The following is a 23,567-nucleotide window of genomic DNA, read 5'->3' on the forward strand; positions in this document are numbered from 1 at the left end:
GAAATGTGATTTGGTAGAAACCAAACCCACCCTTCTTGTGTGACAGTGTGAAATCTCATGGGGAAAAATCATCAGTTAAGGCAGTGTCTATGTAGCCAAAATTACAAACTGAATATAATCTGGATGACTCCCTAAGCACAGCAAGATATACTCCTTCAGTACAGATTCCACAGAATCTGCTTACCAAGCCTCAGGAAAAAAACAGGAGTTAATAATGGAAATGCCAGCTTCCTATCAAAGACATTCCACCCAACAAAATCTATTCTATTCACTGTTGCTGCAAATTCTGCATGACACAGTCAAAATACAATCAAACAGCCAGAGTGCTTACTAACACACATGGGAAGGTCACAGCTAAGGGTAGAGTTCTCTTTAAACCAATGGAGCTACACGGTCGTCATCCAGATAAGGATGCCCAGAGTCTAAATTCTCCCACAAACACACACCATACTGTGGAATTTCAGGTGAACGTTCAAATTTAGAAACGAGCCTGAAAATTTATATGTTAATAATAAGATGTTATTGCAAATAGCTTTAAATGACAAGAATTTGTGTCTCAATTTTATGTTTTTTTCCCCATTGGAAGGAATCAAAGAAAGAAATAGGGACTTTACTGTAAATTGGAACCCTAGGGACTATTAATTAGACAATATTTTCATAAACAAGGGTGCATGCATTATTGAAGGAATACTGTAGCACAGCAAACCCCTTTGCTCACGTAGTGTTAATTTAGAAACAATATTGGATGATAACAAGGCTGATGATTTTTTAAAAATGCAATAATTAGATGTGTCCGATCCCCTTGCCACCATTTACCAAATCAAAGTGGAAACACAATTCACATTGGAAGGAACATCATTAAAATTCCACTCATAGAAGGCTTCACTCCTGTTTATAATCATGTTGCAAAGAGATTGAAAAGATGCTATTTTTGTACATTTGTTCATCTCTCACGTTGGCTTTAGACATATAAGAAACAATTGCTTTTGCAAATCTACCCTCAGCACCCATCTGAAAAATAGAGCCAGATGGGGTATATTGTCCATTTTCATATCTACATTTTTCACCACTGTCATCACCATCAGTGTGCTGGTATTTTGGGTGCCTACCTATTGCCACAGAACTCCATTTTAACATTCTGGGCACACGTCAGTGGGTATGTCATCATTTGCTGTTCCAGCTGAAACACGGTGGTGAAGCCAGAGGACGTTGTTTTATATTTTCTAGTCTTTGGTTTAAACAGTTCCCAACTTTTTGGAGACAGACTGCCTTAAATCTTTGTGATCAAGAGCTACCACATCTGAACCCTCTCATAATGAACCAAAAATACTATCAAGGGATATGGAGCTGTGAACCTCTTGTTAGAGCCTCACAGATCAAAACTTATCCAAGGTCTACTGTGTGAGGATCATTAGTTTGTGTCCTGCTGACAAGAGGATGACATGGATCAGATACAGTATTTTTCTCCAATGCAGATAAATATTATTTCTTTTTAGTCTGCCAATGGCTACAGATATTGCATTAAAAGGAGGTCTAATTCAGCAGGCTAAACCCTGCTTTCTGTCATGTGTAAAAATTGTTACTGTCTCAACTCTACATTTACCAGTTCCTCTCCTTACACCCTTTTCAAACAGTAGGAAAGTGCCTCCTGGCTGATGTATCCCAGAGCTCCCTAAGATGTGAAATAAGGAAGATGAACTTGTCCTCACAGGGGTGTCTCTGAAATCAGAAGCAGAAGCTTTCCTAACATGGACACTCCAGCAGGCACAGGACATCCGGAGCACAGATTTAGGAAAGCAGTTAAAAGTATGTTAAAAAATTCATTACTAGGGAGAAAAATGCTTAGGACCAACTTCAAAGTACATTGCAGCCAGTGGAAATATTTATACTGGCCTCAGCAAACTTCCCACCACCTCTTTGATTGCAAGCATGTGATCACCCTCTGAGTCAAAGAACTTCTCCTCTGCAGTAGTCTTCCCTGGGGCTCTCTTGATAACGGCAGGGATATAGGGATGTAGTTAAATACTTGTATGTGAACACAATACTGAAAATGAATATATTTCATATTAGCTTTTCTCATAGCCATTTCCCTACAAAAAGCATGGTAAGTCACCCGAAATGTCACCGTGTTTTCTTTGCATTTTGTACGACCTGTCAGAGACAATTGATGGTAACAGTCAGTTGGGGCTTTATTAACAACCAACAGGACTGTAAAACACTTTCACAATTACAGTCACTAACAGCTCTTATTTGACAGCTCCTATTTGTTTGTCACTACCAATTATTTACCCTGCCAGCGCACTGGAAAACACTTCATGCAGTCTTTGAAGCAGCCCTGCAAAACCTGTGTCTTGAAGGTCCAATTCCTCTGTCTTCCTGAAGAGGTGTTTAATACACCTTTACACTGTAGATGGTGCAAGTGCAAGGACGCCAAAGGGCCCTCAGTCAATGCTTTCCAGGTTAGTGCTATCATTACCCTCTCTGGAGATCTCTCTACTTGTTCTGCTGCCAACCAAACCATAAACTACCTCCTCTTTGACCTTGGAGACTATTAGACACCATCTATCATTCAATGCCACCTAGGATGTTTGCTGGGTATAGCTCTCATCTTCTACATTGGGTTGGTGCACCCTCAAATAAACCTGTTCAGTTGGTGACATATACAGTGCCCGTCAATTCAGAAGAATTTTCTGCATTATCATTACATCACTCCACAAACACAGCTGACCACAAGACTTCAGGGGTGCTTGGAGTCTGGATTGTGCAAAGATACCAGTCACATCCACTTAAAAGGATTTCAAAGTTAACTCTCCTGTTTCCTAAGAAAGATAGGATCCAGGTTAGTTATTTCAAAGACAAGGTTGTACTCAAATGTCTGTCTCATGCTATTTCTGGGGATATCTATTAACCATTTTAACATCTCCCTGTACAGCATCAATACATCATGCAACTATTTTGGACTGTAAGACCATGACTTCTGCATGAGAGCACACCAAGTGTTCCCATTCACTGAAAGAACCATCTTGAATGCTCTTTTAGAGAAAAAAATTGTTACTATAAATTTCATCTTCCTAAACAGAGAGTTCTATTAAAATAATCTGACAGTGAGAAAATCCCTCCCTCTCAGAAATACTTGACATATTGCAATGTAATGTAATGTTTCCAAAACATGGCCCTGGGAACACTCTCTCCTCCTCCTTCCTCAGTGTTTGTGATATATAATCTCAAAGATGGTTGGCAGTGAAGCAGCTAAAAAAACTCACCATAATGCACAGTATTTAAAATAATAAATAAATTGACTCTTGAAAATGAAGTATAGTTCCATTTTACACTCAGGAAAGAAACTATGAAGTTCTAAGAATACCTCTGGGAATATAAGACTTACTGCTATCCAACCAACAATCTTCTGCCCACCGGCAGCAGAACCCAATTTGAATCCAATTTGAATCCAATAGGCTCTAAAAGACATTTTTTAACACAGAAAAACAGAACTTCGGAGAGCAAAGTCAAACTTCACAACTGACCAGCTCTCAGCTACAGCTGGAAATTTTCTTCTTGTATGAAAAGTGCAAAAACATTCTGTTTTAAAGCTGTGGGTTTTTTTCCCCCCAACGTATTTCTAACCTGACCAACCTGTCTTTCTCCAATGAGAATCTAAAATTCACTTTTTTTTCTTGTTCTTGACAGTAACTATGCCAATTGAGTTTCTACTTGTCTAATCTTTGCACTAAGAAATATAGGCCATGAAATCTCTACCAAAATAAATGTGTGACTCAGTACACAATTGCTCAATAAAAAAGAATGGTGATTCATGCAGTATAAATACACTGAAAATTCAGCACACAGCAAATGATTCACACACTTCAAGTCCAAACATATTATCTTTATATTTGAGGAGAAAGAGGGAAGAAATATTTCTTTAGCACAACAAACACCTATGTCTATGGTGACATGAAGCAAGATTAAAAACAACCACAGAAACAACAAAAACATTGCCTACCTGAAGCTAAAGGAACAAGATTAACAAGGCTGGTAGATTTAAAACTATACTAACAGGATTATTTTCCTCCTTTCTCCTGGCTAAGAGAGTAATTCCAGTAGTTTTTGTTGAGTTATTTCCAACTGTCACAACTATGAATACAGAATTGGACTCTGTATAGTTTATTCTGATCATTCAACCTTGCCAAAATCTAAAGGAATTCTGATGGCTAGGTCAAATCTGAAAGGAGAAACCAATACAACATTCACTGCTCAGATATATGTGGAAGCAAAATGACAAGACATGATGTATAAACATTCTGTCATGTAGTGTCATCTGTGTAAGGTTAGATGATCTGCAAACTTCAGGATTTTAACAGATTGCAACTTTTAATAATACATTAAAACTGGAAAAAATATATATAATAGATCAAACACACCCTTTAACAATATTTTTTAACAGGTAGAATTCCTAAGAGCTGAAAACCCTGCACCCATCCACCCTCCATTCAGGTCACACCCCAGATTCTTGTCCTACCTGCCTCATTTCCTTGTAGTTGTGGTGCTTAAAGTCAAGATTATCTGTGGTTGTCATTTCATTTCTTCTGTGGTAATAATTATTTGGATCTGAGAAAAGAAAATAAAAGAAGTTTCATATGTTTATGTATTTCAAATGTGGAGATGTTTAGAGGCATAATGAATGCAAGTGGTGTGGAAATCTGAATTCCACTGTCCTATATGTACTTAAAACAGGTTTTCAAAAGCAAAACTCAAAGAATTAACAAATATGAAGTATTTCTAACTACTGAATGAATCAGTTCATGTAGAGCCAAACAGAAACAAGGAGGTATCATCTTGCTGGGCAGCTACTCTGCACGAACAACTGAACTTCAACAGAGAAGCAGAAGAGCATCCTGAGGCTAGAGAGGAGGGCAAAAGGCACTGGAAAATGATGAGTCAGATGGAAGATAAAATTGTGGAAAAAGATCACATCAGAGGAAAAAGCCCCAGTAAATGTTTTGTGTCTACTTGATTAATTTTATGTTACTAGGAATAATCTTTTAGTTTCCTTGATGAGTATTTTCAGAGTCTCTGCACTGCTTGAAAATACAGACAGAATTTACTGCACATATTAAACATTTCTGAATGATTTCCTAAATATTTTTTGTGGAACTTGGAGGTTTTGTTACTTTAAAACTAGCATATTGTGTGGATCCAGGAGTTGGACTTGATTATCCTATGGGTCTTTCCCAATTCAGTATATTCTATGATTCTATATTAGTTTCTACATGGATATTAATTATGGTTTGTGTGATTTGATGTATAAAAGGACAATATATGGATAGAACAATATCCTTTGTTTCCTTGACTTTCCAGGCCATTCATCTGGAAAAAACCAAAACAGGACAAGACTTTGTATTTCCTGATATATATGCTCCAATACCTAATCTAGCATCATTTATTTTTAGAGACAAACAAGTCTATTTGGAAAACACTGGACATGTTCCTTCATTTGCCATATCTGGGACATCCAGACTCTTGAGTAATTGTTTGTCAAACCAGTGGTTGTCAGGCTGTTCTGATAAATTGTTTCCCTTTGCTCAATATCATCTTCATTTGGTTTAAAATTATTGGGAAAAAAAAATCCCCAATATAAAAGCCTAAAAGTCAGTGCCTTGCCAAAAGACACTGTGTCTAGAGAAGAAAAATTCCTTTGTTATACAGAATCACCTGGCAGTTGTGATTTTTTGGGGGAAAAAAAGCCCCATAGCTCTTAGTAGAAAGAATATGTAGACACTATAATACAACAACTACTGAAATGATGGAAAACTCATACCACTTAAAATACCTCATGATTTCACATTTTTAAGCTTCATGTTTCTGACATTAAAACTTCAACATCCTCAAATTTGTTCTTCTCATAAAATTCTGAAAGTATTTGGTTTTTTTTTTCTTACGTGGAAGGAAAGCAAGAGTTGAACTAGTTAAGTTATTTATGAAATGAAACATGAAGTTCCATTAAGCTTCACCTTAACACCACCCGTGGTCTCTGCCAGTTTTTATTCACATGCTCGTATCCAGTTAAATTCCTTAATCTACAGCAGAAATACTGGCAGGTCAAAGAAACCCCATCCTGACTCAGCAAACTCCTGTTCAAAGTGGTTCCTCCTTTCCAGTGAGAATTTATTCTATAGCAAGACCACATGGAATTTGAATTCAAGCCCAATCAAGTGAGGAGACAGATTTCTTTGCTTATTTAAAAAAAAAAAAAAAAAACAACCCAAACTTGTGAACTTTCATATAATTCACCTACAGCATTAGGTCTTCTTTGCAACCTAACTGCAGGCTAAATTCATGCAAATCCACTGACAGCAATGATGCTGCATTAACTCTGCAGATGACTCTGGAATGCCAAACCCTTAAAGTTCAAGCCATGTTAATTCATAGAAATGATTCATTAATGTATTGGTGTCTGAGAAATGTAAATCAATAAAAAACCCCCACCTCTTCTAGAGACAATGTGCATAATCCTACACAGAGTATCTTCACCATTGTAAAAATATCCTTTTGTTGTAAAAATATAAACATCACAATGCTGCCAGGATGTTGAAGACTTTCTCTATCACCATGAGCCAAAATATACAGCAACTGATTTTTTTTCCCTAATACTTTAATCCCATTCCTTTCAAAGTCTGGCACTTTTTCCATACATCAAACATTAATATCATGGAAATGACTGTGAATGATGCAGAGTTGGTGGAAACTTTAAAAAATCATACTGTGAGAATGAGCATATCTCTGGTCTGTGCTCCAAACCAGTGCACAATCTGACAGCTCCCCAGGGAATTAACACTCGTGTTTTGCCAGGCTCTACTGTGAGTCCTCTTGGATCACTGGATCTCTGCTGCAGCAGGAATAGAGATTAGCAAATTAAAGGCTAAAATGGAGAAAGACCCACAAATCTTGTGCACAGCTGGTTAGGTCAACTTTGGCAAGAATTATTTTCTTTCATGAAACAGAGAATAAAAGACTAAGAAAATCAATCCACAGAAGAATATGGGTTTAAGTGCACTCATTTATTCATGGCACTACCTCTGCTAGTCTCTCTTCCAAAGAGAGATGATCCTCAAAAGGGTGGCACTCCCTTTTATCCAAAGGAATATATTATTTTTTTCCAGAACTAATCTATCTTTACATTACCAGTAGAATTAGTCAAGTTTTCAGGTAAAGGTAGCTTGTTACCTTCAAACTTCTATTCATTGAAAAGATGGACAAGTGACATGGAGACCTTTTTCTGTTATACTGCAGCTCTGTTATACAGAGCACCTCAAGCAGTGCAGCCCTGATGCTTCCAGTGGGTTTCCAGTCATGATGTTAACAATGTGCATTGGTCTTCTTTTTCCTGCCCTAGTTTTCAATTTTCACTTGCACTGAACTGAAGTTCAATGAACTTCACAATGACTTGAAGATGACATTGACACTCACAAAGCAACATGATCAAAATACTCTCATTTAGTAAGGAAAACTTGCATCTATTCCCAGTATGATTGGTTCATAGGCTTCATATGCACCTCACACTTTATAGCAGCCTCCCAGTACCTGAAGGGGCTCCAGGAAAGCTGGAGAGGGACTGGTTACAGGGACAGTGATTGATAAGACAGGGGGTGATGGCCAGAAACTGAAGGAGCAGAGATTTAGATGAGACATTAGGCAGAAATCCTTCCTTGTCAGGGTGGGGAGGCCCTGGCACAGGGTGCCCAGAATAGATGAGGCTGCCCCTGAATCCCTGGCAGGGTTCAGGGTCAGGTTGGATAAGCCTTTGGGCACCCTGAGCTGGTGGAGGGTGTCCCTGCCCATGGCAGGGGTGGGACTGGGTGAGCTTTGAGGTCCATTCCCACCCAAAGCAGTCTGGGATTCTGTGACTATTTGAAAGGTCAGGAAAAGCCAGATTTTGGGAAGATGTCTGCTCCATTCTCACAGAAGTCCTCCAGTGAGTTGTATAGTATCGCTCTGATGGATATTGCAAGCTCAGAAGTGGTGCTCACGTGGAGCACCAAATGGACAAGAGAATTCAGTCATTCCAAGTGATTTAGCTGATGTTCCAATAAAAATAATAGCCTAGTATAATTCTTCAGACTCCCTGAAAAGTCTCAAGATGCCATTTTGCAGATGACCCTTTTTTTTCCCCCTGTTTCTGTGTCCTGTCAGTGAACTGGACTTGTCTTCACAAACCCAAACGTGTTACAGGCTGCACATGTGTGATCTGGAAAAAAATCCACTGGCAGACATAGCAGATGACTACAGATCTTTTTCCACACGGTCTACTTCGTGGCAGCCATGAGCAGCAACATCCCACATTAAATCAGCAGTGAAATAATATTCTGCAGCTACATATGGATTCTTTTCTGTCTACGTTGATGTATACTCAATTACTGCACAATTAATTCCAGCTAAGTATAATGAGCAATAATAACGTGTGAGAGAAAAAACAAACCCTTTCACTGTGGTAGTTGTTTCTTAAGGGTTTTCTACCAATATTTGGTAGTTTCAAATTATTTCCTACAGTTTAATTCTAATCAGAATCACAGAACTGTAGGGGTTGGAAGGGACCTCCAGAGATCATCAAGTCCAACCCCCCCTTGCCAAAGCAGGTTCCCTAGGACAGGTCACACAGGGAGGCATCCAGATGGGTCTGGAATATCTCCAGAGAAGGAGACTCCACACCCCCCTTGGCAGCCTGTCCAGGGCTCTGCCACCCTCACTGTGTAAAAGTTCTTTCCCATGTTGGTGTGGAACTCCCTGTGCTCCAACTTGCAGCCATTGCCCCTTGTCCTGTCCCCACAGACACTGAAAAGGGGCTGCCCATTTCCCCCTGCATCCCATACTTAAGATATTTATAAACATTAATAAGGTCCCCCCTTAGTCTTCTTTTCTCCAGGCTGAGCAGTCCCAGCTCACTCAGCCTTTTCTCATAGGGGAAATGCTCCAGCCCCTTAATCATCTTTGTAGCCCTAATAATGACAATTCTGAGGGTTGGAAATACTCTTCCAGAGTAGTATACACTTTGTTGTACAAATAAAATATGAAAGAAAACCTTTTAATAATACCCAGTGCATTGCTAGGGGATGTTACTCATCAATCTCGATGAGCATGGTGAAACATCATATATTAGCTTTTCCCAGGAGACAATGAATTTAGGGTTAATTTTGATTCTCTTTTTTGCTCAGGCAAACTTTAAAAAAAAAAAAAAAGGTTTTAAATTGGCCTAGATTAAGTTTTGGCTTTTCAATGATAACAGCAGAACACAAGGACAGACTCCACTCTAAGTAAAAACTTACTCTCATGAGTAATCCACTGCATTTAGTGCTGCTGTGTACACATTCACTGTAATGAAAGGTACTTGCAGAAAGTCACAGTTTCATATGAAATCAGGACAGCCCTAGACTTAATCAGGTAGCTGGGCAAGAAGAGACAGGCAATGAAAATAGAACCAGAGGATGCATCCACTGCAAAAACAGTAGTCCATTACAGAGTAGTTCATCTTTTGTCTTGGGTGATAGTGATAGCATAATCATGGTATCAGTGATAGTTTTCTATATAAGAATTATTAAAAATTCAATTTAATCACAAATTTATTCCATTCACATAATTGCCTATTACCTTGAATACTCTACAGTATAAATAAATGCATGAAGAGCTCAGCTAATTTTCTCTCTCCTATCTCTGGGTACTTTTGATCAGATGCAGTTTCTTTGTTATTTTCCTTAGGTTTGAGAAAGAAAAGGCAAAGAAAGTACTTCCATCCCTCAGAGAGAAATTGGAAAAGATTGTGCATGTCAGCCTCTCCATCTATGTAAATACTAGTGTTTTTGGAAACTGAAGAGGGAATTAAATGATTAAATGCTGGTGCTTTTACCCCACCCCCTTTTTTTTTTCCCCAACAAGAAATGGCAGCGCTGATCCTCTGCTATAGGTAGGATTTTTTTGGGCATCTTTCCTCCACAGCTAAATGTTTTTCCCTTGGTGAACCAGCAAATCACTTCTGTTGCCTGAAAGATGGTACTGACACAGTTGAATAACACAGCTTTTTTTTTTTTGTAGAGCTGCTGCAATCATCCAGTAAAGGTTATTTGTCAAGGCTAGCCTACAACACACCAAAAATGTATGTTATGAATAATATATAAGCATTTCACTGATAAAAATTACAATCGTCTTGTATAATAGTGCTTAGATAATCAGTAACTGCTCTGTTCCAATTATCTAAATAGTGTTTTCTCATGATTTGTCTAACTTTTAGTGCTCCTAGCATATGCAGCATGTTTTATTAACAGAGCCCTACTCACAGGAGTGGGTGCTAGCTGTCTTTAACCATTTCCCTCACATCCTGCCAGTGCTAAAAAAGCTTCCCTAGAACATTAATGTCTTATTCAGGTTTCTTCTTCATCTGGTATTACTTTCTTAGCCTCCCTTGTGAGCCTACGCGATGGAAAGCTGATACTGAGTACAGACTGAATGCAAATCACTTCATTTACTCAGGGATTAATAAAGACATACACCCTAACATTACAAGTTTAAAACATGCAGAAAAAAATTCTCAGTGATGAAAAATTACACTTTCCTTCAGCCCCACTTTTTTTCTTGGGCTATCTTCCCATCTCCCATCTTCCCATGCATTATCATTGCCTAAGGAGAACATGGTGTGTGGGAGCTCTAAAACTTGACCAAACCATTCCCTCTGACAGCCTGATTTCTTGTACTTTCCTACTCAGGGTGTAAATCTATTCAAAAGCACACCAGGCATTCAAGGAAATGTAACTACATGTAAGTTCTTTTGGATTCCGTGGTCTTAAAGGTCTTTTCCAACCTTGTAATTCTGGGATTCTTTCATGGGCTTTGGGAAGGTGTGGGAAATGACAGAGCTCCATCTCCTGATTTTTATGTATTTAGAGACTTTCTCAGTTCTATGGAGGAAACATCTGTCAGAAGAACCCTTGATTTCTAGTTGAGCAGTCAATCCAGTATTTAACAATGTTATCAAAGAGACTGGACCCATGGCCAAACCAGTTGGTTATCCAACTTGGAACAAGCCAGATGACACCAACAGAGGGTGAAGAAGCCTGGTTACAAGGAACTGCAAAAGATAAGTCACGTCCTACAGGGAGGAAACACTCATGGAAAGGCCTCTGCAACCTGGGGGACAGCTTTGTTTTGGGAGCCTTGTGTGCCATGAATAAAATGAGCTAGAAGAAAGAAATGTCAGTTCTTTCTGAGCTAAAAAGATGGGTCAGCAGCTTATCAAAACCTATTAGTTCTTTCAGTCCCATTACATTTTGAATAAACACACCCTGTTCCCATTGTGTTTCTCAATGAATGATTCTGGTATTTTCTTTCAGGATTAAACTGAATCAGCCACTGCAGGCAATTAACTCAATAAATGAGTATCAGGAAGAAGCATTGACGCTGTTTCTATGCTAATCCAAGACCCACAACAAACCATAAGAGCACTCACTGCCACAGTGATGGGAGTTCAGAGTACAGAGTGTTACCCCTGTAACACCTTCGCCCGCTGGTACAGCCTTGTGACACTGAAGGGTGACAGATACATTGCTCCTGGGTGCATACCCAGTAAGGCACTGGTGCAAGCAACTGGTGCACTCAGTAAAGAAAACTCACCTTTCCAAATAGCTGCATTTTTGCTCTTTAAGTAGAGTTTTGTGGAATAGAAAAGTACTATGAGAACTTCCCTACAAACTGCTCTGCAAAATGGTTTGAGCATCGTGTCTGCTGTTCGCTGGGGATCTCTGTGCACATCCCATGTGCTGGTAAAGTCATGGTGCTGGTGAAAGCTAAGCTCTTCCTTCAGCCACACACACCGTCTTATAGGTTGGATCCTCCTCAAACCCACAGAGCAATCTGCAGGGTCTCTGCTCTCCAGCAGCCCACACCAGTACTTTCAAGAGATGGGGGAAATACAGGCTCTGGAATTGCCCCTCCAGGGTAAAGGGTATTGTGGGAAACAAGTAGCTCACAGAGCTGGAGTTTTCTAAACCCAGGGTTAAAACAAACCCAAATCATATCAAAAACAGACACTGACATACACAGGATACCCCTGGTTGCTGCCATTCAAGTCCAGGATGCATTTGCTACCCCAGCAAAGCAGTTCTCTAAATGATGCTTTCACTGCTTTATGGTAATACACCTCAAGTTTTAAGACAATACTTGCCCTATACATCTCTTTTTCAGAGAATTATCCCTCCCATGTCCCTGCTTGAGTTTTGTTGGTGGTGGTGGTTGATGCTGCTTTTTTCCCCTCATTAGTATTTAAGCATCTAAATGAAAAAAATCAGACTACCTCCTCTTGGCATGTGAAGACCCTACATCAACAGTAGTATTGGAGGCAGCAAGTCTCTGAACAGCAGCAGGAGCAGTGAAAGCAGTAATGATAGGCTCTGGGAAGGCAGATCTCTTTCTGCATTTCTCTCTCTCTCTCTAGTGTTTCTGAAAATACTATTCATAGCCCCCTACAAAAAAACAAGAGTGCTATCCCCAGGGTGCCAGAATTTAAGATCAAAGAGGAAAAAAACAAATGAAGGACACAGAATGAGTAGTGGGCAACACAGAAGAGGTTTGTACAGTTTTTCAAATATTTATATACATACAGACATGTAGACACAAATCCACCATAAGACTGTTTAGCACATACTTAATGGAAACACAGCTTTACCATAATTTGCAGCATTGAAGGCTTGTATAAGGTTTCACTTCATACACACTTCTTAGCAAAACCCTAATTCCACTTGGCACAGAAACCACTAACGCCTGATGCTCATGGCAAGCATCAGGTTGTGCCTTTCTGAGAGTCTTTACCAAAGGCAGGACTATTCACTTTCCCCCAAGACTTGTCAGGGATCATGCTGGATTCAGCAATGCTTGAAATTTGCTGGAAATTCTTTATATCCCCAACTCCCCTCCCTCCCCCTGCAAGATTAGTGTTAGTTCAGTCACAGTATTTGCCTTCAAATTAATTCAGGGAGATCCTATCGCCTGTACAATGAAATAATAATAATTTTTTTCAAAATAAATACTTGGATTACACAGTTGAAATGGTTTTTCTTGACTTAGAAGCTTCAGACTTCTGCTAGTGACTGTTCTGATGGGTAATTCTATTGCCCCCTCAGGACGTGCGTGCTCAGTAAGATTAATTGCACTGCATTTCAGCCCAAACAGAACATCTTTTTAGACCATCCATACAATTTTGCCTTATTAATAAAGACACCTATAGATACTATATGTAGCATTTGAAGAGTTCTCCTGATACTGTCCATGTATCTGGCCAGATATCTTTGTTCCCTTTTGCGTAACTCTACTCAATAAAGACAGGCATTATATCAAAGGCACAAACATCCAAAGGAAATGAAATGTCTGAGTCTTGGCACAGGCAGCCCTGTCAACATCGAGTGAGAGAGACTCTTACCTGGCAAAGGACACCCTAAGATTTCCAGTCTCATACAGATGCTGCCTTCTTGAAACCAGGAGCGGGGGTTGATACGGATGTAGCGTGCAACCAGTGGCACTGGCAACATATTGAGAACTGGGATCTCTTTCTCACTGTTTCCTTCAAAAATCTATGTAAGCCAAACAGACAGAAATGGCAAGATCAGGGCTTCAAAAAGTCTGTTTCTATTACCAAAAGCGCTGAAAAAGTCAGCTGGCACAGCTCCAGACTGATGATGTCTCAGGCCAGAGCTGCTTTTCAAAGAGTACAATCTCCCCATGCTTCTCAGAGTGGGGTGGAGGAACCAGAGCTCCACAGCCTCTCTCCAACAAAAGACACCTCATGGGTGTGAGATGTCCCCAGGGACCAGCAGACTGCCACTAACCCTTGCACAAGCCCTGCAGCAAGAAACGTGTCTCATCACAGACAAGAGCACTGCCTGGGTAGAATTCACATCCATAGGCAGGCACATATAGATTTTTCATGTAGGATGTAGGATATTCTGTGTCTCTGTATTATATTATTATTACGTGATTTGCTCCTTAAAATTAGTGGGATCACTGGGAGATGTCACCTTGTTGTCTCACACTGACCGATCTGGCACATCAAAACTGCTCGTGGACAGCCCCCACTTTCCCACCTCTTCTCTCCATAAAACATCTGTTTTGTGATACTCACCACGTCTCCAGATTCATTTCTGACAGCAGTCCATGCGTGACTGTCATTGCTCACCAAGACTCTGTACGAGGTCACCCAGTTACTCCTTGAAAAAGACAGAGAGTTATTTTCCATCACTTAGAATGACTGCAAATTGTGGTTAACGTAATAAAGCTGGTAAGGTGGCTAGGAATGGAAATCCCAGTTGGCAGAGTCATGTCAACACTTGGCTGAAAAAGTGACATACAAATCTAGATTCAACAGATAATTAACAAAAGCTCAGCAAGCAGAAGCAAAGAAAACCCCAACCCACCAAGATAATATTCTGAGATTCCATGAGGTGAGGGATTCTTCCTCTCCTTTCCTTTTAAATGCAGGATGCAGGATAAATGGCTTATCTAGAACAAACACATCCAGCATTCAAATATCTTACCTTTTCAACTACAGAATATTTATTATTTCTGCTGTTGTTATCAGAGAGGGGAGTGGGGTGGGGGTGGGGAAATAATAAATCCTCAAGGATGGAAAGTCCATGAATTTCAACCAGCACAATTTCCATTTCTTCCAATACAAGAACGACTGGAGCCTGTAGTCATTCTGGTATTTATTAGCAATAGATAGGAACAAAGAGACAATTCTCTCTCTGCATGACAGAGTCCAATCAATCATGGTACCAGTGCATGGCTACAATATCTAGATCAATCTTCAGCAGGTTGATCTTTCTCATTGCCTGTTACCTGATGTACAGCAAAAATCACCTGTAAAAAAGGCAAAATCTCAATTTATACTTAAATTCTGCCTTGTACTCATCTAAAGAAGAGTGTGAGAAGAAATAAAATATTGCTTCCTGGATTCTGAGAGGAGTAAAAGCTGTGTAGCTTTTACACTGTCTAGGCACTCCCCTTAGTATACATACCGCTACAGAGAAGGTAATGCCCCAACTCTCCTCTCATATTTCTTGGTCTGAAAGGGCAGCAGTGATTTATTTTTTTCCCCCTAACACCTTCCTGGTTTCAACAGGCAGTGACTTGAAGGAGAGTTGTGGCTTGGAGGTATCTTTGTACCGCAAAGACAGTCCAGGATGATTAAATTCCATTTTCCTGTATATAAACTGACCGCGCGTAACCAGCGGTTCTCCAGAGGAGTTATTTTTGAACACTGGTTCTTAGGTAAGCTGCACAGTCAGATTGCTGGGAGTAAAACCAGGGTAAGGAAAGCTCTTGGGAGGAGAAAGGAGAATAGAAGCAATTTGGGCAGTTATGGAAGAGCCATGGGAACATATGGGTTGGAGATCAGGGAGTATCTGGAAGGACAGACTCACCCAAGAAAAGCTTCCCCTTGTACTGCTCCCATACAAACACAACTTTGTTTGCTTTTCTTTCTTTTAGTATCAACAAAGAATACTAGCAAATTCCCTGCAAACACACACAGTGACTCCACTGTGCTTATGTACCAGCCTTAATGTGTTCACTAAAAGAGAGTCAGGCTTCTAGTGAAGATGAAAAGAAAGGGAAGAGGTGGAACAAGAGCAAATTCATCAGCCACAAGATCAGCACAGGTTCACCCAGCTTTGCCTTGAACAAAATAATGACTTTCAGCTAATGCCCAAGTCAAAGCATGGCAGAAGAAAACGTCTAACTGTATTTCCATCTGCAATTTCATTTTCAGAGTAACTGTGGTCCCACTTACAGAAAACTGATGTCCAGTTATAATGACACCTAAAGCCAAAGATTAGGTGTTTAGTAGGATTTAGAGAAGCAATTCTGCATGTAGCATACTAATACCCCCTGAAAATCAATAAAATGATATAGTAAAAAGTAGTGACTTTCCGATGGTATCCTGGGCTCCATCAGCAGAGGGGTGGCCAGCAGGGACAGGGAGGGGATTGTCCCTCTCTACTCTGCCCTCGTGAGGCCCCATCTGGAGTCCTGTGTCCAGATCTGGGGCCCCCAACACAAGAAAGATGTAGAACTGTTGGAGAGGGTTCAGGGGAGCCATGAGGATGCTCAGAGGGCTGGAGCAGCTCCCCTACGAAGAGAGGCAGAGGGAGCTGGGCTTGTTCAGCCTGGAGAAGAGAAGGCTGCAGGGGGGACCTCATTGCAGCCTGCCAGTCCCTGAAGGGAGCAGAGAAACAGGAGGGGAATCAGCTTGTTAAAAGGGTAGACACCAGCAGGACAAGGGGCATGGAGTGAAGCTGAAGGAGGGAAGGTTTAGATGAATTATTAGGGGGAAGTTCTTAACAGAGTGGTGAGGGGCTGGAACAGGCTGCCCAGAGAGGTGGTGGATGCCCCATCCCTGGGGGTGTTCAAGGCCAGGTTGGATGAGGCCCTGGGCAACCTTGTGTAGCTCCAGGCCTGGAGGTTGGTGGCCCTGCCTGTGGCAGGGGGTTGGAACTCTGTGACTCTTGGGGTCCCTTCCAACCCAGACCATTCCATGGTTCTATGATTCTGTGATCAAGTTTCTACTAAGACTTCTGAAGAACTTTCTTCCCTCAACTTCTGTGATTATGAGTTGAAGGAAGGCAGATGTACTTCTAGCAAAGATGAAAATCAGATATTATGGAACATCAGAACTATATGAAAAGGAAAAATGTCTTTCTCTGATTAAAAAAACCCCAAACCCAAGCCCAAGCTTAAGAGCAAAACTCATGGGTACGGATGGGGTGGTGATGGTAAAGACATATTCAGTGCACATAAAAATGGCATTGGGGTTTTTGATGTGGAGGGGGTTTTAAATTTGGTTTGTGTTTGTTTTTGTTTTAATATTCTTGGCAAATTTTCAAAATCAGGTTAAAAGCCTGAAAGCAACAGGATCACAGACCAAACAACACCACTGCTTCTGAAGCATTACAGGACTTTTTTTTTCCCCCTCAACTGCACAAATAAGAATAGGAGGGCAAAGAAAACACATCATATTCATTACTCTACACCTGGGAAGGAAATTCAGACAGCATATCACAGCCACATTAATAACAAGGCAACAGTGGACAACCTTTATAATTGAGAATTCTGTAAGAAAAGCATGGCACATATACAAAGCTTTTAAAAGAACCAGCTCATTTTACCAACATGAGAAAATGTTGCTGTTACCCTCATATTTCCAAGCTGGGATTTTTATTTACCATATTTTAATTTTCTCACTCCCTACAGTTACTGAGGTTCAAACTTCTCCCAGAGGGAAACATACACTAATCAGCTGTACACACTTTCCATCTTCAGTGGCAACGAGTAACATGCTTTTCAGAGGCACTCTGCCAATTAAAACTCTAATGGGACTTCATCCAGCCCTGTACATTTGCAGTATAGAAGGAATACAGAAGGTCACAAGAGGAGATAAATCAGTGTAATGGATTAGATCCCACACCACATTCTATTAACTGGGTTTCTCTGTAAGGAATAAGCATCCAGTTTGCATGTGTTGAGATGCAACATGGAAACATCATGGGTGACCAGATCGGGCACAAAATGCAAAGCTGCCTCTAAGAGCTTAAATCCTTCCCCCCTTTCTGGTAACAGCCTAACAAAACCAGCTTTTGCCATTATCAAGAAGGCTGCTGTAAATTCAGATTGCCCTCAGAAATGCCACCTTCTGCCTTGCAGCCCCATTCCCTGCAACAGGGAGGAGGAACTCCACATGAATTCATGTGTTCAGGGTATCTGAATGTATTAGCTGTAGCTGATGCATGGGACTTCTGACCAGGTAGATGAGTTTCTAGCTATTTCTACAGGTTCTTCTGCTGGTTTGTACATTCAACATACTAACTCTTCACAAAAGCTGCAGATTTTCTACACATGAGGGATACAGGAGGTCTGATGCTTCCTGGAAGCAGATGGATGTGTTGCACATCCTCGAACCAACAGCCAGTCTGTTTTCAGTAAGCACAGTGCTTCCCAGAACTGGAGAGTTTAATCCGTACACAGTGCTCAGTTTATTCACATACACACAGAAATCTGAAAGATTCAGGGAAATCCATCCCAGACCTGAGACAGGTGAAGCCAAGTTTTGTGCCAGAAGCAGCGCTGGGGGATGTCACCTGCTCTGTGTTGTGACCTGATGACAGGAAGGTCCATCTCATTGGCTTTGGGATTGCAGACATTAATTCCTGCAGCACATCCCATTGAATCTTTTCAGAGCCCATTAGTGCCGAACAATCAAGCTATTTAAGGAAAGCTGAAAGCAAGCTATGGAGCTTTACAGTACTCAGGATGTCCCTGCCATAGTTTGAGAGAAGCTCTTCTGAATACACTCTATAAAATCCCCTTAGACCTACTATTCTATTCCTCAGATATTTGTTCATTTCATGGGGTCAAGGAGGCATAATTCAGGGAAAGTCCTATGCCAGCATTCAGAACTCAGTGCATTAATTATGGAGCTCATTTTTTGGCAGGCAGCTAGGCAATACAGAAGTTATTGCGTGACAGGGTCTTCGAAAGGCTTCGAGGTTACCTCTAGTGCACCGCGCTCCAGCACAAAGTGCTACTCACACGACCGCCTCACGCATGTCATCAGTGCAAGGGCAGGATCATGAGACAGAGATTTGACAGGAATCATTTGGATTCGGGTATTTCCCATTAAGAACACTTTTAAAAATTGATGCCAGCCTTATATTCTTCAGGGGGAACCTACCTGAAAAAGCTCATGGTGTGTTGCCCAGCCTAATCAAATCACGCCACAGAAAGTAAATGCACAAAGCAAATACTATTCAAACTGGTGAGGCTTTTATTATTATTAATAATAATTACTTGGCTTTTATCTGTAATGCATTATGTTTAGGCAAGGCACTAGATAAGGTTATATGAGCATCTTCAATTTCAAATTCAGCTTCTTGTTATGTATGGAGATGTCCAGCATGTCTATTTCTATCCAAAAAAAAGGACAAACTGAGGGATTAGACAAGTTTGGGAACTGGGGATGTTTAGTCTTGAGAAGAGGAGGCTGAGGGGAGACCTTATCACCACCTACATTGACCTGACAGAAGGGTGCAGAGAGGTGGGCGATGGTCTCTTCAGCCAAGGGACAGGAGATGGGACAAGGGGCAATGGGCTCAAGCTGCCCCAGGGCAGGGTCAGATCAGATGGGAGGGAAAAGTTCTTCCCTGGCAGAGTTGTGGGGCTGTGGCACAGGCTGCCCAGGGAGGGGGCTGAGTCCCCACCCCTGGGTGTGTTTAACAGAGGGGAGATGAGGTGCTCAGGGATCTGGTTTAGCACAGGACAGGAACGGTTGGACTTGATGATCTTAAAGGTCTTTTCCAACCTAGTCATGCTGTGAGTCTGTGATTAGGTGACATGCCCAGGGACAGAAAGGAAATCTGAGCCAAAGCAGAGAATTAAAAGCAGAACTCCTACAGCCATGGCAGATTCCTGTCCAAAGGATCAGCCTTTCCTTATCTACCCATGTCATCAGGCTACTGAGCATAGGGAAAGACATCATGACAGCACCAGAGCAGCAAAACACCTTCCTGCCTTGCCTTCCCCAATACATCTTTCTTACTTTTCTTTGTATTAGACACATGGATGAATCTCAGCTCGGCACAACACAGGGCGAGTACCAAACAGGAAACAGTGGAGAGATGCCAGACATTTGGCTGCCCAGCCTTCAGCAGGCAAATACATCAGCTGAGAGTCCTGACTATTTGGATATGATTTCGTTTTGTTTGAACAGCATCTGCTGCATGTGATATTTTAAGGCCAAGATTCTCAAATTTGGAAAGCTGAATAGTAAAATAAATCTGATACTCCCATCCTAGTCTCTAAGGATGCTTTTCTACATCACCGAAACCCCACATGGTTGGAGATAAAGGAGGAAGGTTGGCAAGTGCTGGTCAGCAGAAGCTCAGGCCCACAGTGGCAGAAATGCTGGAGATGAGACAAGGAAACATTTGCAGAGTTCGCTGCAGCATCATCTACAATGGACCTTGTTATTCTGCTGATGATCTGATTTTTCTGTATTATAAATCTCCCAAATTAATAAAAAAATAGAGACAGGCAGACAAATGTGCATCCTACAATCATACATAAATTGGCCCACCAAAATACTTGAAAGAGTGGTATATCTACCTCAAAAAAAAATGCTAGGCAAACCTTAGATTAATCTGTAATCAAGGAACAGAATCAGCATGTTGGAAATTAAATTACTTTCTCCTTGAGAAAAAACTAATTTGTAACCTTATGCAATTAAATACAAACCCATTAATATTAATTTTAAATAATAACATTTATGCTGATAAATTCTAAATCACCCGCTGCCCAGCAGGTCAAAACCAAGCCAACTCAAAAAAAAATGCTCAGGCTAACCACAGGTAGCCCAGCAAGTTTTACAAACTAATTAAAATAAATATGATTTAAGAGATGGAATTTGAAAAGCCAGCCAGGGTGGGTTTTTTAATAATTGAAATCTTTGAATATTTAATTTTTTAAATTGCTTCTAGCTGACTGAAATGAATATACCACTGTGAAATCTGCCTCTTTGGGGGCCTCCTGAAGAGAAGCTCAGGGTCAGAATTGCACTTGCTCAGAAGGAATCAACCAGGGATTTTTCAAAGCTCTCTCTTCTCAGCCTGGAGGAGTTGGGAGCTGCAAACACAACACCTGAAGGTGCCAGACCTCCTTTTTCAAGAGGTTAAACACATCCCCTATCCCAAAGATTTTATGGCCATAATGCCTGCTATTTCAGGCCACTCTTTGCAAAGGCATCTGCAGGCACTGGAAACTCTTCCTACACTTTCCAATCTGGGACTTCTTTCCTTCTAAACCTCCTTTTCTGGCATTTTTATCTCTCCAGTCTTGCTTGTGCCTGTCTCACCTTTGTGAATTGCTCACCTATTTGAGGAGAATCATCTCAACTATATAGGCAGCTCCTCACTGTGCCTTTTCCTCTCCTTCCTGAATATTAGTAAGCAATGGAAAATGAGCAGCTCTAACAGTATCCAGCAAGTGCTGGTGCTTGTGTGCACAGCTGTGAATGTGTTTCAGGTCATTCTGAACAGGCTCACACCTACTGAGTGCACACAAAGATGCAGCCAAGTGCTGCTCAGTGCCTGCAGAAGGGATGCTGACTTGGGAAGGCTGCTCAGGGCACAGGTGGAGGGGAAAGCAGCCCCATGTCCTCTTGGTACCATCTCCCTCCAGTCATTATGCACATGCAAATTATAAAAAGTCATGGCTGTGATTGATGAGCATGACAAATCTGTTGCAACAGATCCCTGTAGTCATTTGAGGTTCCTTTTCCTAAAGGCTTGAGCTCGTCTGAGTTAAGATTTGCCCATCACAGAGGTTAAAAATCCTTCCTTCATCTCCTGACCATCCCCAGTGCACAAAAGGGGTTCTCTTCACACACCACCACCCTTCCCCAGTGCAAAGTGGGGGTAAACCAGGCACGAGCCCTCTTCCTGGGGGTGGCAGTGACCTGCTCTCTCCCAGTGCCATGTGGTGAGTCACCAAGTCTTTGGTAAGAGAGTTGTAATTGGGGTAAGAACACCATGACAAATCATGCCCTCAACATATCATCATCAGTTTTGAACGTTTTTGTCAAACAAACTTGTGAAAGTATAAATAGATTTCTGGGTGTGCTGTCAGAACTCCACCTACACATGATCACCCAAGCCAGGCACAAACCCCTGGGAGCAGGCAGGGAGTGTGCATTGGCACTCATGAGTGCTGCACCAAAACCCAGTGTAGGGCACAAGAACCAAGGTGGGAGACAGCCCAGGAAAAGTTTAAGTAAAGAGAAGAAGAGCACTCAAGGTGGAAGCTGCCAAAGCTCCAACTCTCAGTGCTGCAGCAACTCAAAGCCCCTGGGATGTCTCCACCAAGCCAGAGTTAACAAAATATCACCAATCATAAACACTATTATAAAACATAAGCAGTGATGTTAATATGTTGAGGGAGGTTCTTCTATGCTTTCAGGTTGTTTTATAACTCCCATGAATATACTTGATATGATTTCAGTGGCTGTGAAGCAATTGACTCAGAGTCTGACTTTGGGGAAGCTGTGATAATCTCTGCAGTCCTATCACCCAGTCAGGGCAAATAAGAGTTTGCACTGATTTGATGTGCTGTAACAATTCCTATCAGTGCAGAGCATCTGCTTGTTTTATTACATGATTTGGATAGGACATCAAGGCATTTTCATTGAATTTGCTGGAGTTTCATCAGGGTGCTTTCACAGTCCCTGGGTGGGGATGAGGAAGATGACTTGGAAAGTCAGTGCCAGGTATGTCTGCTGTCCCTGTGAGCTGGGCAGGATTTAGAATTTCTTCTACTTTGCTTTCAAAGGCAGCAACGACCTGTTGCATTTTGCCCCCTCTTAATGTACACAGAGCAAAGTTATGTGTCCTTAGGTATCTCTAGAAACAGTTCAAGGACCTATAAGTAACCACTATAGCATCCCAAATACTAACTCTGCTCTTTGTTCTCCTATTGAAATGCTGAAGATGCTTATGTGATCATCTCTTCACAAAGTGCGTCTTAATAACAAGACCATGGTCTTAATAGCATGAATAGTTGATAAAGTGGGGAGGAAGCAATGATTTTTACCCTCTTGCAGGCAAGGAAGTTTATCACCTTGCAATCCTCACATAGAGACAGTCCATGAAAGCCAATCTAAGCTCCTGAGGGGCTGCCAGTGAGTCCAGCAATAAATTGAAATTTGGGGCAATGCATTCATTTTGTGACTAAAGAGAGAGAAGAATGTCATACCACCAAAATTAGAAGCCAGTAAACTGCACTGACCTAAATTTATCCGCCACTGTATGTCTGGAAGGTACCCAGCTTGCTACAGACTTACCATTCCCTAAGGACAGTTTGTCAAAAAGAGATGCTGAGGGATCATGAAGACCTACACAGCACATGGAGAAGGATGAGGGTGTACTGCAACAGAATTGTAACTTCCCTCCCCCCAATTCAATTATAAATATATTGTTCTTCAGAAAAAGAACAATGAGACACAAAAAGAAGTCTGCTGGATATTTATTATTTGCTATCCCTACAGAACAGTGAAAGGAAACCAAACAAGCCACACAGTAGGGAGCAGGTAATGGTGTCTGCATTATCCTCCAGTTAAAACATGGCCCCAGCAGTAATGAACAAAAAATGACTGGTTTAGAAGTGGGTCAGTTTAGAAGCAAGCCTTATGTGTAAGTCATCATCATTATTCCTTCCAGCCAGCAATGCCATTGATTTACTGTCTCCTCCAACCAACCTACCTTTTAAGCCCTGTTGCAGGTTTGCAAGGCACCACCCTTCTCCCCCCCCTTTTTTTTATGCCTTAAAGACAAATATCTTGTATAAAAGTAAAAAAAATCTTCAATATTTTGAAAGGTCTTAAAGAAAGGTCTTAAAGATTGAAAGGTCTTAGAGAAAAGACTTGGAAACAAGTCTAATTTGATTTTTTTTCTAAAACTTTCAGAACTTTGCTTTGGAATGTGAGTGTTCTGCAG

General features: G+C 41.1%; 1 protein-coding gene across 1 annotated transcript in view; it reads right to left on the bottom strand.

The window, feature by feature from the left end:
• Nucleotides 1-23,567, bottom strand: part of CPXM2 (carboxypeptidase X, M14 family member 2) — a gene marked incomplete at both ends in the record, with an annotated part of 77,444 nt that overhangs the window by 16,788 nt on the left and 37,089 nt on the right. Inside the window, 3 exon segments of the mRNA XM_084265438.1 lie at nt 4,517-4,605; nt 13,454-13,604; nt 14,153-14,237. Coding sequence (XP_084121564.1) covers nt 4,517-4,605; nt 13,454-13,604; nt 14,153-14,237 — 325 coding nt within the window.

Source organism: Gallinula chloropus (assembly GCF_964237585.1).
Source record: "Gallinula chloropus genome assembly, chromosome: 5".
Taxonomy (NCBI): domain Eukaryota; kingdom Metazoa; phylum Chordata; class Aves; order Gruiformes; family Rallidae; genus Gallinula; species Gallinula chloropus.